At 48.5% G+C, this 15,335-nt stretch overlaps 3 protein-coding genes across 3 annotated transcripts; 2 read left to right on the top strand and 1 right to left on the bottom strand.

Moving 5' to 3' along the window:
• Nucleotides 1–3,401: 3,401 nt before the first annotated feature.
• EsH8_V_001053 (uncharacterized protein) lies at nt 3,402–5,013 on the top strand (the record flags this gene model as incomplete). Its single annotated transcript, XM_083273569.1, has 3 exons — nt 3,402–3,656; nt 3,716–4,642; nt 4,699–5,013. The coding sequence occupies 3 exons, from the start codon at nt 3,402–3,404 to the stop codon at nt 5,011–5,013; spliced, it is 1,497 nt and encodes a 498-aa protein (XP_083126284.1).
• Nucleotides 5,014–6,537: 1,524 nt separating this feature from the next.
• Nucleotides 6,538–7,560, top strand: EsH8_V_001052 (Alpha/Beta hydrolase protein; the record flags this gene model as incomplete). The annotated part of the gene is made up of 2 exons (XM_083273568.1): nt 6,538–6,596; nt 6,654–7,560. The coding sequence occupies 2 exons, from the start codon at nt 6,538–6,540 to the stop codon at nt 7,558–7,560; spliced, it is 966 nt and encodes a 321-aa protein (XP_083126283.1).
• A 542-nt stretch (nt 7,561–8,102) lies between these two features.
• Nucleotides 8,103–14,680, bottom strand: EsH8_V_001051 (uncharacterized protein; the record flags this gene model as incomplete). The annotated part of the gene is made up of 7 exons (XM_083273567.1): nt 8,103–8,408; nt 8,462–12,870; nt 13,010–13,469; nt 13,570–13,635; nt 13,759–13,818; nt 13,941–14,232; nt 14,343–14,680. 7 exons carry the CDS (start codon nt 14,678–14,680, stop codon nt 8,103–8,105), a joined length of 5,931 nt encoding a protein of 1,976 aa, XP_083126282.1.
• Between the last annotated feature and the right edge of the window lie 655 nt (nt 14,681–15,335).

The raw sequence follows: 15,335 nt of genomic DNA, 5'->3' as shown, positions 1-15,335 counted from the left end.
GTTTGTTTTGTTCCATTGGCGATTTTCGTTCAATAAACATGTATACGATACTTTCAACACCACCTTCTTCCTATCAATCGTTCACAAAGCTGACAGGGAATTTACGGGAACAGCTCATACTCCATCATTTATCTACATTCGGCATGCGGAATTGCTGTACTTTAATCATCTTTTACAAAACCTCTACTTCGGAGACCTTGGGACCTGCCGATAAAGAAAGGCCTATGCATGCCTGCCGTTTACCCGCAAGATGGTGATGCCAGTGCTGTCCTTGTCAAGGCCGTTAGGACCCAGGCTGGCACTCTATAGCCAACAGATATACTTACGGGCCTCGAATCATGCGATAGAACGCAAGCATACATATTCTTTGACAACTTTCTGAGAGCTTTAACTCCACATGGGCTCCCACCGCAATTGCAGTGATTCAAAGTTTATCAATATGAAGGGGCGATCTCGGGATGATTTACTGCAGATGAAAACTAAGTTCTGGCATTAATCAAGTAGCGCGATAGATGGGAGGTCATTTCTGATAGAAATTCTGCCCTTGTCAAAAGTCGGCGATCGGTTGAAATCGTTGAGACGGGACGTCCCGGATGTCTCGACTTGGCTATCTACGTCGCATTCTCTTTGCTGCCAATAGAAACTTTGAGCTGCAGCTTCATCGGGGTTCCCCAGTTTTGCTTTGTGATCTTCATGAATCCCAAAATGCGTATCTGATCCCATTCCGGAGTTGGCTGTGAGGAGCTTTATGATCGCCGTAAATTGACCTGCCAATAAAGATCACCCTGAGAAAACACAATCAAATGATTGCTGGCTCGCGATCAATATGTTAAGGAATATTTGTATACTACGCAAAACCTGAAGCAATCTCACAAGTGGCCTCTGTGATGTATTCGATTTCAATTATTTACGGAGTTCTATCAACAGTCGGATATCAAATCTGCCTAGCAGCTAGAGTTCTTGCGGTGAGAAAAGATGAACTAGCGTGGCATTAGCAGGACTGTAAACCATGCAAACTGTACCATTCATTGACATGTGGTCTCTCTCGTTAAGTGTTGAGACAGCAGCAGTCTCTAACCCAGAAGCAAATGCCAAGGCAACTTGTCTGAGATACAAGCTTTCTTGGCGACCTCTTCCGGGCCGTGGAGATAGGAGATAGCGTCTTTTCATCAGGATGATCTTTCTTTTCCGGAATCCTCATTGCATAAACAGTCAAACATGTTTCCGCGGCTGTCCAAAAGTAGTGCTCAGCTCTCCAAAGACAGATGCATCAGCATCTTACCAAAGAGTTGCAAAGGGGAAAAGAAATGTGTGAATGTGATCCAAAGTTTTGCTGATTACTTGACGTCATAGCATAGTTGGCATTCATGACTAGTAGGGGAACAAGTACATAATTTGCATGACTCTACACACCTTAATAGTGCTATGGCGAAAAGAGGATAATTTAGCGAAGGTAGGCAAAGCTTCTATTCAGCGGGAGAGATCCACGTGAGACATCTCACCCCGGGAGCTAAAATAGGACATGTGGACCTAACAGTTCTCACCCGCGTTAAGAATGAAGATTTCATGTCGGCCAGTAATTGTGCAGATGTGCCAGGTGGAGCTTAGATATGTATATGTCTTCAAAAACCTACTTGAATTGGATTACTACAGCCTAGTCCAGCCACAGGAGATCTTATATGGATGATCAGACTGTAGCGTAGATCATGGGAATAAATCGAGATCTATCTACGAAGGATTACGAACTAGGGTGGGCAGAAAGAATAGCTCGCGTGTATTTAGCAACTCTGGGAATTCACATCATCGGTTTTGTTCCCTGGTGTACGCTGAAAACGGTATCTCGTATCATCAAAGGACTGATTCATATACTAGTTTGGGTATTCTGTAAGCCAATGCGGAACAAGCCCACTTCAATGATTGAAGCCGGCGTGCACGCCCCTGAATGTCGATGAATGCGGTCAGCTGAGGTCTGTCTCGTAACGTATTTCCCATGTGGCTAGCTCTTCCGTCAATCATTTATAAGGTTGAGTATGACATAACCGTGAGCCGTTACAACGTTTCGTTTAGGTTAAGCAGGCTCTCAAGATGGTCAAGATCCATCGCTTGGAATGTGGGGCGGAGGAGTGACTGTGCCAGCGGCTGTTGATTCGTCCGCAACTCATGGTTTAAGGAACATGTGCCAAGGAGATTTCAGGGGAGGTTGAGACAAATCAGTTCTGCTGAATCTCCCAACTCAACCCCCGGACTCTGTGTGAAAGGGAGAAGAGACAGTGGTAAGGAAACATGGTTTCCATCTTTGTACGTGAATAAAGAAGATGGACAAATTGATCAGCGTAATTTCTGATGCCGTTGCAAGAAGCTGGAGCTGGTTTCTTGGCGTTCGGTTCTACATGGAGAGTTTTGGTTGAGTAAAGCAGGGCTGTTTTGAGGTCAGCAGAATCAACGAGGTAGGTTAACCAAGAGGAACCCCCTTGACAGTTGCACTACCGGCTATCAGTGACCGACTGCTTCGTAAATACTGCTGTAGCCACTATCAGCGGGCAGGCAATACCAACGCTTAGCACCGAGTGGCACATGGAGCTTGGGATGCTAATACCACGCAAACAGCACCAGAAGATGCACCGTATTGATTTCGTAACTAGAGAAAATCCACAGCTGCGCGAGATTAGGGTTTTATATTATGCTCCCTTGATGCGATGCGGTATCGGATCGGTAAATGTGGAGGAGAGTTGACGTTCTCGGCGTGCGTGTGTTAGCGCCTTGGCAGCCATGTCTCTGGCATTGTTGACAACAGAGTATGCCATCATCCTCTTTGCAGCTTCCACGCTCATTTGCTGAGAATATTGCCAAGTGACGGGATCGCGTGGACTCGGTCCGGGGTAGCTGGAGCACACTTTACAGTTCGCAGTATCATCCAGTTCTGACAACGACTGTGGGTCATCGCCTACCTGAAGACGGCCAGAATTCATGGCGTCACGGCGCCAACAGTTTTCGGCCTGGATAAAGGGGGAAAACTTACGGGCAAAGGTCAGCCGAAAGTTCAGCACGAGTCCAAATTGGAAGCCAAGCCGGGAGAAGAAGGTCCAGCAAGCCGGTCGCCAAGAAGCTGGCTTGCCGCGTTAGGTGATTCCATGCTTGTTTTCAGACATTCTAAAGGCATGGCAACGTCGAAAAAGTGGGTGTTGTAAACCTGGAGGTATGCAATTGACTTTTATAAGAGTCTACTGCATCTCTGCCTTCGGCCTGCTCCCTTTGCTTCTTACCACCAAGAACCAGTTTCTTGAATCTCGGACTGGAATTTCCTTCTTCGACCCTGGCGGTTTCAGCAGAAAGTCGATTTAAAACTCATTGATGCTTTCAATTGAACAATAGCATCCGCTCAGATCCACAAAACCGCAAGAATGCAGACCAAGATCTTAGCTGCAGCCGTCGCGGCACTCTCCTATGGCAAAGTCGAGGCTGCCATCTTGCCACGAGTTACAATCACACCGGGCAACGTTGTCCTTCCTCAGCTCACTTTCGGCATTGACGAACTCGGACTTATTCATGCAACCCTCACGGGTCTTCAGATTATCAACAATGATCTCTTGAAAACTACCAATCTCATCAACGACCTCAACCGGCCTAGCGCGGCTGGGGTCGAGACTCTTCTAGAAGTAAGGCTGGTAATCAAATACGTGACTGTCAGTGGCATGCTGACACTTTCTTTCAATAGATTGTCAACCAAGCCTTGGGCGCTGCAACACAATCCCAGACCAACGCCCTGAACATCGCCACCAGGATAACCATCATCCTCACCGCCCTCAGGGGAGTAGAGCCTGTCCCTGGCATTGATACTCCAAACGCCCCCGACGCTGCTCTCCACAGCGCAGGGCTTCCCAGCGTGGGTGTCCGCGCCGTTGATGTTTCCAGCACCAGCGTTACCAGCAGCCGTGCTTCAAGCACCAGTGTTTCCAGCGCCAGGTTTCCCAGCGTCAATGCTTCCAGCATCGGAGTTCCCAGCGCAAGTGTTTCCAGCTTCAATGGTTCCAGCATCGGAGTTCCCAGCGCAAGTGCTTCCAGCATTAATGGTTCAAGCACTGGAGTTTCCAGTACCAGTGTTTCTAGCTCCGGAATTCCTAGCGCCAGTGTTTCCAGCTTCAATAGTTCAAGCGCCGGAGTTACCAGCGCCACTATATCCAGCGCCAGTGGTTCCAGCGACAGTGGTTCCAGTGCCAGTGTTTCCAGTGCCAGTGGTTCCAGCGCCAGTGTTCCCAGTGCCAGTGGTTCCAGCGCCAGTGATTCCAGTGCCAGTGTTTCCAGTGCCAGTGGTTCCAGTGCCAGTGTTCCCAGTGCCAGTGGTTCCAGCGCCAGTGTTCCCAGTGCCAGTGGTTCCAGCGCCAGTGATTCCAGTGCCAGTGTTTCCAGTGCTAGTGTTACAAGCGCCAATGTGTCTAGTGCTGGTGTTTCTAGTTCTGGTGTTTCCAGTGCCAGTGGTTCCGGCACCGGAGTTCCCAGCGCCAATGTTTCTAGCGCAACCATCCCCACCATCGATATTCCGAGCGGAACCATCTCCAGCGTTAATATCTCCAGCGTTGCGACTCCTAGCGCTCCAGTTCCCAGTGGTCCTTCAGCGTCCGACGTCGCCGCTGCTGCCGAAAAGGTGAGTGGTCTTGCTTTTCATACCATTATGAAAATGATGTCGCTAACATTGCGAAGCTTGTCCTCACAGCACAGACTTTGGCTAGGGCAGTAACGTATCAGCTGGATCTTCTCAAGTCGAGAACTATTCCAGACCTTGACCAGGCTGGAGCTACCATGCTCCGCGCCGCCCACACATCCTCGGAGCTCCTTCTCGGCACCACTATCGGCACTTTGCGATACCCCCTGAACCAGCTCATTGCTGCTGCCATCGATGCTCTCCTTTTCTTCCCCGACATCGCTGAGCGGGTTCGCAACGCTCTGGAAAAGCTGAACCCAGTTTTCATTATCGGTAATACCACTGATATCGTGTTCTCAACGGCGAAGTTATAAATAACTGCCCCTCCGGTCTGGCGCCGGGGTACAAAACATCTATCACATCCTGGAAGGATTTATTGAACGAGAACAAGCAGCGAGTGTTCTTTGTGTAATATCAAGCAACAATGACCAATACCAACTGGTTCGGGCGCTTACAACAATAAATGGTTGGCAAACGGATTAATATGGAATGTAAAAATTCAAGGGAAGGATTCAATTGCAGGGCATCATTATACCATTATTTACACTCCTTGAAGGACATGATCCGAAAACGGAAGAATTAATATTTTGCTGTATATTCAGCTACGATCAAACTGATGATATAATTGACCCTGTATATTTTCAAACTATGACCTCGACTATGCTGCAAGCCGGAAATCGCTGATGTTCCTTCTGGTTGGCACGGTGGGCAGCGGAGTGGCGAACTTTGGTAACAATAGGTTGGCATCTTGGAACGACTTGAATGATACAGCCTAGATGGGCGAGAATTCATGGGAGACTGCCCAAAAACAGTATGATGCTCTTTGAAGAGCTTGTATGATTAATAATATGTGTTCTTGCATAATAATAGTAAGGATTGATGAATTCATTTGGAATGGATATATATGTGCAGAAAACGATAATAAGAACAACACCGACCCACTCTTTTGTCCTTTTGACAGAATGTTCTCCTTTTGTGATTACTGATACTTTTGCCGTTCCCCTTAATAACTCACTGGCCCCCAAAATACTCTCTTTGTCACCAGAGGCATCATCAATCAGAAATAATGCACTAAATGTAGAATCCCGGTTACTTTAATCTATTTTTACTTTAAAATAATTTTGCGAGAGGTCTAAGTGTTTGTCGGGACGTCGAGCTCCGACTAAGTTTCCTGACGCCATCGCCGCAGTGTGTATTCGGTCTGATTAGTGAACGGAAATTCCATCATGCTATGCGGTGTCTTTGCAGTCGGCTTAACTTGTTCAAGAGACAACCATGACACCGACGCTTCGAAGGCGAGTCGGTCATTTCATGGGGGCGGGAGCAACAATCTACTCCAGTAAGCCATTGCGGGTTCCGAGCTGTTCCCGTCGGTAGCCAATGATTGGCAAAACACCCCGAGGCGAGTTAGTGACAGGGATGCAGATGACTCGATCTGTAAAGTAGAGAAGAGACTGGAAGAGGAATTTCATCAGTCTTGGCGACTGCGGAGTGCTGAATAATGTACACTAGTGTTGGCCATCTCCCAACACGGCAGAAATATCGCATGCGGGCCACTTTGGCGCTCCAGAAAGCCTATTGAGAACACATCATGAGTAAGGATCTTGGACGGGGTAGTCGGGGTAACTGAATTCCGTACAGATCAGTTCAGAGATGTGAGCATTCGTCTATGCATAGAAGCCCGAGGCAATGTTTTTGGTTTACTTATCATCATGAACTTCGAAAGCCATAAGTAGCAAAGAAGCTGGCGAGAAGACTGAGAATGTCAAGATTTATAAAGCATCAGCACTTGTAAATCCCTTTCGAACACAATTCCCATCTGACAACCCAAATTCAAAATGAGAGTTTCCAACTGTCTCTTTGGTGCCATTGCGGCTTCTGCCATGGTCACAAGCAGGTAACTATCCCCTAGAAAGAAACAAAATTTCATGAAAAATGTACTGACTTTCATTAGATTTGAGACGCGCGAGATAGCGCCTTGGCTTCATTCATCCTCCCTAGTTGACCCCCCGGCGCCTCTTGCGCAAACCGTCGAGACAAAGTATGTCGATGTCAATGGTACTAAGCTGGCCTACCGAAGATTTGGCAAGGTGAACGGCACTCCGATTGTCTACTTCAACCACCTCCGAGGAACCATGGACGTCACCGATCCTTTGCTGTTCAACTACATCGCCCAGTTTAGAGAGGTGATCTTGTTCGACAATTCAGGGATTGGACATAGCGAGGGCAATGTTTCTCTCACTACCGAAAGCATGGGCGATAATGGCGTGGGTTTGCTCAAGGCCCTAGGTGTCAAGAAGGTTGTCCCCTTTGGATTCTCTATGGGCGGTGGTGTTGCTCAATACGTCTCTTGGCAATACCCCGAGCTTGTGGAGAAAGCTATTTTCTCCGGTACGCAATCTGGCATCGGTCCTGGTGTGGAAGTAGGCGACCCGAAAGTTTTCGAGGTTGCCGCCATCCCAGGCGAGCCCACGGAGGAGACGATGGCGTACTTGTTCTTTTCCACTACGGAGACAAGTCTGGCCGCGGCCAAGGACTGGTTTAAGCGGAGAACCGATCGCCGGGTCAAGGGTGAGACGCTCAGCGGATCTGTCTTGGAGCCTGGCGCTACGGCGCAACTGACGGCCATCTCCACCTTCACCGCCGACCAAGGAAACTTTGCACGTCTGCAGGATATCAAAGTCCCGGTCTTGGTCACCAATGGAAAGAATGACATCATGGCGCCGACAGTTAACAGCTTTATTTTGCAACAGCAGTTGCCCTATGCATACCTACACCTGTATCCCGACTCGGGCCATGGACATCTCTTTCAGTTCCCCAAGGCATACGCCCAGGCTCTTAAAGAGTTTCTAGAGGTCTAAATCGACATAGGAGGGAATAATGGTGTTTCGAAGTTTTGGCAGGATTCTTCTCGGACAGATACGAGCCCGAAATGTCAACGCCTAGTCAGCACCACCCTTTCGAGCACATGGCGACATATTCCTTTCAATTCTAGCGCTGAAAGCTCTCAAAATGTTTTATTGCATATTTATACACAAGGAAAGAAATAGGCACAGATAATGGAGGTCAAAAGACAGTGTTAGGAGATTCTATTAAACGTCTTGATTTGTAATCTACATTTTCGCGCCTCGTAAACCCACCGGTTGATTATGGAAATGTTAGCCACGCGATATCACTCACCCACCTCGTGTTAAAAGTTCATCCTGCCAGCCTCAAATGACTGGTGACATAGCCCTTTCACACCTTCGTATTCAAGATGGCAGCAAAAATCGCGATGAGGAAGCATATGAACTACCAGAGGTATTGAAATCCAATCTATGTTAAGCACCTTGGCAACCTGTCGGAATAATGTCGGCATTAGAACCAACAGGACTTCCAGTATGACTTTTCCCCGTCGTTCGCATTAAAACGACTGAATAAGCCGCTGTTCTAGCCCACCTATTTGTTCGATCTTTTCTAGTTCGGCGTCGTAAAGCTCTGCATTGCCATCCAGGTCGCCGTCATCAAGCTCATGCTCCATAGTTTCATATGCATCCAATGCTTCTTCAGCTATGATATCCTCCTCTTCGACAGGTGCCTCTTCTCCTCCATATTCAGGTCCTATGGCCTGAAACTCGTGACCAGGATGCAGGGCCTCTTTCCTGCGCACACATTTGTAACAGAGGTTAAAGTCACATCTACGGCATTGCCATCTGATTCCAACAATGCCCTGGTAATACATAGTTAGTCAAACCGGATCCACGAGTATAGAGAGGAACTTACCAAGAGGCAGTACTCGCACCAAACATCTCTTTTAAACTCTGCCTCCTTCTGCTCGTGAATTCTATCGTCCCATTCCTCTTCGTCGCCATTATCAAGCACCCGTGTTTGCTCTTTGGGCGTCAAAAGTTCCAATACTGGATCATACGCTCCAAAGTACCGTGCAATCTTGAGTGGTGTCCATTTCCGATCGCTTTGAGTATCCGTAACCCAGAGATCGGCCCCATGATCCAAAAGAAATTGCACGCAATCAGCGTCCTCTTCGTTGTGTCTTACGGCCCACATCAGCGGCGTCCATCCGTCTGCATCCTTGTCGTTGATGTCATAGGACAGCTTGGGGCTACTGGTGACCTCGATGCTGCCATCAGTATTCGAGATGGAGGTTTTGGCATCTTCACCTTTGCCGATAGTCTCAATTGCCGGATCATCTTGAAGGTCAGAATCCTCGATCCCGCCACATTCTGCCTTCACATCACCGCTCAACTTCTCTTGGTTGACTACCTCGTCTGATTCACTTCGGGCTTTTTCTTCAGCATCAGTATCGCCCATCATGCGGAGGAGCTCTGTCATAGACTGAACAGCCTCATTGTTCGTGGTGGCGAAGTGCAACGGTAGCATTCCAACCTTCGTTCGTGCCATCGGATCTGCTCCTCTTTGAACGAGCAATTCAATGAGACCCCAATATACACATACGGCAAAATGTAGTGCAGTCCGGCCCATACCGTCAGCCACCTTAGGATCTGAACCATGATCAAGTAGATAAGCCACTAGGTCGTATGGTCTTTTGCATAACGAAACGCAGGCGATGAGAGGATACGTCTCGAACATCTCTGGGCACGGTTCGTTAGGGTCCACTTTGGCCTCTTCTATCAGGTATTCGGTGATCTGCAAGCGGTCATCCAGCGATTTCCCGCTAACAGCCGAATACAGAACTGATTCTTTGAATCCCTTGGAGCTTGCAATAGTAACATCAGCGCCGGCGTCGATGGCTGCCTTGAAGATGTTCCAGTTACCTGCTTTGGCAGCCATGTTGAGAATGGTGCCTGAGTCTGCACAGTATGCGTTGACGTCTGCGCCCCTGGAAATGAGAAACGTTGCAACGGCCCTGTTATTGGCTAAGATTGCCTTCATGAGCGGCGTCTGGCCGGCCAGATTGACTGCGTGGATGTTGGCGCCGGCAGTATACAAAATTCTGATAGTATTCCTGGATGTCTTCGAGGTGATGTGGTGCAACACCGTGTCCCCGTTGTGATCTGCCAATGACAGATCTGGGCGGAATCCGAGGATAGATTCTATTGATCTGGAAGGTCCAGATTCCAGACAGAGAAGTAGTGGGAAGCTGTTATCCTTTGGACGATGGTTTGGATTGGCCCCGGCATGTAGTAAAAGCCCAATGCAGTCGAATTTGCTACCTTTGCATGCAATGCACAACGCAGTCATGCCGTCCTCGTAGTCTGGGACGCTTTTGTTGTCGGGACCAGCAACTGTCTCAATGTCGACATTAGGTTTCGTCTTGTGTCCTAGGAGAGCCCTGAGAGAATCGAAAAAGCCGTGTTTAGCGGCAAGATAAACCGCTGTGCCTGAGTCAGATAGAAGATCAATATCAGCACCCTTGTCGAGAAGGAACTTGATGACTTCGGCATCATCATAGGCGGCATGTAGCGGAGCCCAACCTTCCTCGCCTTTCAGATTCACGTCGGCACCCCGGGAAAGAAGCAGGTCCATGATGTCGGTGAATCCCTCCCAAGCTGCGACGTACATGGGTGTCTGCGTTACACCCACGCCAAGGTCTGGCGGTACACCGTGATCCAGCAAGAATTCCACCAACTCTCTCTGACCAGTGCCAGCGGCTCGTGATAAAGCATTGCTTCGCCAGGAATCTGACGTGTCTTGAAGATCAAACTGTGCGCCAAATTCACAGAAAAGAACCAGGAGCTTTAGAATCAACTCGGGTTTGTGTGACGAGGAGATAACCTCGAGGATCAAGGGATCAAAGCCCTCAGGATTCTCGTTTGGATCAGCTCCTTTCTCCAACAACATCTGGCATATCTCAAAGTTTCCCTTCGACGCGGCGTACCACAGCGCCGTCCTTTTGTCTAGTTTGGCTGTGACGTCTGCCCCGAAGTCCAAAAGAAGTTTTAGACATTGGTTGTGACCGTTCATCGCCGCCAAAAATAAAGGCTTTGCTGTCCAAGTTGACTCTAAAGGAGTCGAGTGCAGAAGGGTTTCGTCTCCGTCGTTGGGATCCGCTTTGGCTTCTAAAAGCAGTCTGACCACCTGCACCTCTCCGTTCATGGCGGCTACTTGTAACGGTGTGATCCCTGCCTTATCTTTGGGGCCAACATGGGCACCAGCGGACAGCAGCATTTCCCCAATACTGGCTTTCCCACCTGTTGCAGCATACAAATGAAGCGGCGTTACTCCAGACTTTATGATATAATTGGGGTCGCTGTCAGCATCGAGCAACAGCCTTACCATGTCCTCATGACCCCCTCTGGTTGCCAGATGTAGGGATGATGTGGTTGGAGTCCCTTCAGGTTGAGGTACTGATACCCCCGATGCGAGGAGCAGTCTTGCGGTTTCTGTCAAACCAAGCCATGCCACACGATGAAAGAGATCGGGTGGCCACTCAAATTCTGCGAAGCTTGTTGCTAAATTGATCAGACACCGCAATGATGTTTCATCCCCGGCAGCTGCAGCCGCAAGGAGGGCTTCACTCAATGCGTTCTTTTCCGGACTGCTCGCATCTACCAGCAGTTGAACGGTAGTGGTATGACCCTTCATCGCGGCCTCAACAAGAGCCAACCTTATATCAACCAAGAATGAAGTAGACTGCGGCGATCCGGGAGCCAGTTGAGTTTCCGTTTGGTGTGCAACCAAATCGTCTAGCCCAAACATGGAAATGATTGGTAGACAAGAAAAGTAACTCCTCTGTATTCGGGTAATGGGGTTCGAAAGCACATAAACACACTGCGCCCATGAATTCCATATTTCGAAGTTTTCAAAGAACTTGATGGCAAGTGCTTTGGGCGATTTTGGGCCAGCTAAGAGGTAGTGCTTGGGCCAATACTTGACAGCATAAATGGCCAGGCTATGTCGAGGCAGTGATGCGGGAGATTCCTCTAGAGAGACGCAGTTCTCGGCAAGAATTCTTAGTTTCTCTTGCACGCTTTGAAGGCTGAGGTACCGTAGGCAAGTGGATGCCATTCCGGCGTGCGTTTCGGTGCTTTCGTTGGGCGTGGACACTCTTTCGGCATAGCTGGGATGACAGAAATCAACTTCGAACCGATTGAAGCGTAGAAAACCGGCGAAGTGGTCTATATCTCTGTAGAGCTCATTGTAGTCGATGTCTTCAAGGCTATCCTCTTCTTCCGTGAAGTTACCGGCAGTGTACAGCGCTTCTCCAAGCTCCCATACCGTAGGTGTCTCGAAAGCAAACCTGATCCACGAGAGAATCTGCTGAGCTACGCCTATTCGAGAGCCAAACGATTTCAGAATAGCCGTCGCAAGTGATTTGTATGTCAGCGGAAAGGATGCCTCGATGACGGAACGTATGGAAGATGAAGAGTTGTTGACATTGCAAGCCCAATTGACAAATATATCGGCCAAGCGAGTTTCATTTCCACAGCTATGAAGAAGTTCCCGGATCTGCATTTGGAAGCGAGCTAAGTTTGGCCTGAGTTCCAGGATCCGTCGTATTTGAAGTTCCTTCTTCTTCTCAGCGTTGGTAGCTGTAAAGCTATTTTCATTCGTTGGTTTTAGGCTCTCTGCATCAATGGTTGGCCAAAACGCAAGCTTTGACTGGATGTCTTCAACACCGCCGGCGGTGGTAGTGATGATGAATTTGACTTGTTGCTCATAGAGGCCATGCATGGCACGGATGAATTCGAGGAACTGATAAAGAGTCGTGTCGCACTCGTCGAGGCTGGAGACGAAGAAGATCAATCGCTGCGTGCGCATTGCACTGCGGTCGGCCCAAAATAACTGCAGTAGGTCGCGTATCGTCCAACCACGCTGGGCAGCAACGACTTTCCAATGCGCCATGAATCCATAGTTGGGCGTATGTTCGGCAATTTGGGAGAGAAACGAACAAATCATTCGCTCAATCGAGTTAAAACGTGCGTCGTTGGCTGAGAAGGCAAAGAACAGAGTCTGTGTCGACATGATGTCCCCCAGGAGATGGACGTAAAGCTTCTCAGAGGCCAGCTTGGTGTGAAGGTGAGGGAATCGGATATGAAGTACGCGCAGTCCTGAAGAGTCCCGCCACTGATTATACTCATCATGGTCCTTTATCAACGAGTTATATCTGAAAGGATCTCTTTCGTAATCAGCCCAGTCTGGGGCAATTGGTGGCGCAGAATTGGACAGGAGCAGCTTGTGTCTGATTGCGAATAAGGCAGACGGGTCGATGGCTAGGTACTACTTCGTCAGCTAATCTGGTCAATGTGAATGAATAAAATACTGCCTGTGAAAAACGTAAAAACGGCTGTTTCTTGAAAGAAGATGATTCGGAGAACTTTCTCGGGGATGTAATGGAAGTTCCCCACTAACCCGCGTTCAACCTTTCAATATCAGAGTCGTAAGTATCCGCATAAATCGATGACTTGGACCTGGCACCCAACTCCAAGTGCGGCACTCTGATCTGAGCCCCTAATGTGGTCGGTAGATTGAGCATGCAGTTATGAAATCGAAAGGGTCCAAATGAGGTGTCTTTGTGAATGTTGCTTTGCTCGCTACCGTTCTCGCTAGCATTGTTGACCCCGCTAGGATGACCTTCGTTATTACCCCAGTCCTTTGTGGTGTTTCCGGCGCTAATAACGTTGAAAGCGAGAGAGTGAAGCAAGATTTTGGTATCCAGGAACTCGGCATTGATGCGTTGAATAGAATGGGTTAGTCCGATGGCGGCCTCAGTGACTTGTTCGCTTATTGAACGGTCGGTGGCTAGAAGGAGACGAGTTATCGATTCTCGGATAGTGAGAGCTTCACCCCCATGTGGGCAACCGAGAAAGAACTAGACCTGTCAGTGTGCATACTTCGTATAGACCCAGAGAGCTGGAAAGAGCAGCGGCTAGCAATCTGTGTCAGAATAGCAAAACAAACAGGGAACTCACAAACAAAGCGCAACGATATAACATATCCGGATACTTTTTAGGATTCATGGACGCGATAACAAGAGCCTAATTTGGGTTAGTTGCATAGAAGAAAAGAAAGCAGCTAAGCCCCTCGCCCGAATGGTCCTGCAGACATTACAACGCAGAGGCGACAGTCGAACTGCTGGCCACAAAAGAGAGTTCATTTACCTTCTTCACAATGATACCTCCGATATCGTGAGAGACAAACATTATCCGAGGCAAGTAGGTCTGAATGCAATAGTTAGAAAATATTATGTAGAAAGGTACTTTGCACGGTGGCGATTTTGGAGCAATAAAGCGTCATGGGCAACCAAGCATGTTCGAGATAAATCACGGAAGGCGATACTCACGCTTGGGGGACTATGCTCGACAGCATCTGCTTCGGCAATTCTTCTATCCTCTTCCATCAAAGAGTCAATCAGCTTCTGAGCTTCGCGCTCGATCCCACCGGGCCCGAGCACGTCTTCCTCGTCGCCCACAGGACCGTCTATGTTGTAATGATAGTGCAATACACGATGCCCTGACTTGTCGCGGTCACAAACCCAGGATGTGCTAGGTTTGGTGCCCGAATATGGGCTCCAGGAGCCATCCCGAAGCTCAGTAGTCCAAGGAGTGTGACATATGCCGTGTACCACCACGATGCTGACGTTCGTTAGCCAAGATTGCCTTCTCATTTGCCTAGCAAGAAGATCGCCAAAAGGGATACAGCCCAAGGTTGCGTTTCCGACAAGGTATGGGTATATGTGGCGTACATGGAATGAACATCTTCTCTGTTCGTGGTCTCTGGAAAGAGTCCATAGAGCGGACTCTCGGCTTCATGTTCTGAAGACTCCTGTGACTCTGCTTCAGAGCCTTCGGTATCTGTTGAGTCAGCTATTTCGTCGTTGGCTGTCCTTGTGGCCTCCTGCTCCGCTGTATCATTCCTTTTAAGTTCGTCAACTTCATCGCGCTCTGCTGGTAGTATCTGAGCTGCAGAATCATCAACTGTACGGTTGTTTGTCATCACGTGGTGTTCACCCAAATCATTTTTGGCTTCAGCCTCGTCTTCAATCTCTTCGATCGTGACCAAGCCTTTGGCAGCGGAGGGCATGACGTCTCAACGTGGCAGTTGATGCCCCGCCACTCGTGGACTATGGATGTTAGAATAGTTCAGAAGACCTAACAAGCCCAGGTATGATGTATACTAAGACTCAGAGCAAACGCCATGCATGCATTGAGACTGAGAGGGTACGAAGGTCGCGGGAGGAAATCAGGCTGCATCGCTGCACATTCAGGGGCCGTTTTGCTCCGCGCTGTTACCTTCCCACCCTCCTGTTACTTCAATTGCCTCATTGGCCCCGTTCTGCAAGCTGGAAATAATTAAGCGAGCTGCAGTCAGATCGATATTGGGGTTAGCGCAGTTCAGCTTTTGTGATAACACGTCAGCTGATAGTTGCTTGGTCCAATTATATTCTCATTACTAGCATGTCAGAATTGCGCGGTCCGATTTTTCTTATGTACTGGTACGAGGCGTTATATCGCAGCCTAGTTAGCCATGGCGCGCAACATGATGGCAAGCTGATGTTTCAGGCAGAGGAACCAAATTTAGTAATCGACTTCAGCAGTTGGTATGAAAATTGTAAACTATACATATATATTCATATGCGCACCGATAGGGACATTGCGACGAACACCACAATTAAGTCTGTTACACGTGCATCATAAAAAGATCATCAGCAAGTCAATCTCACCAAAAACAATATCAT

The sequence above is a fragment of the Colletotrichum jinshuiense genome, chromosome 5 (genome assembly GCF_051148585.1).
Source record: "Colletotrichum jinshuiense chromosome 5, complete sequence".
NCBI lineage: Eukaryota > Fungi > Ascomycota > Sordariomycetes > Glomerellales > Glomerellaceae > Colletotrichum > Colletotrichum jinshuiense.
The sequence above is the reverse complement of the archived record's forward strand: the minus strand, read 5'-3'. Positions and strand labels throughout refer to the sequence as shown.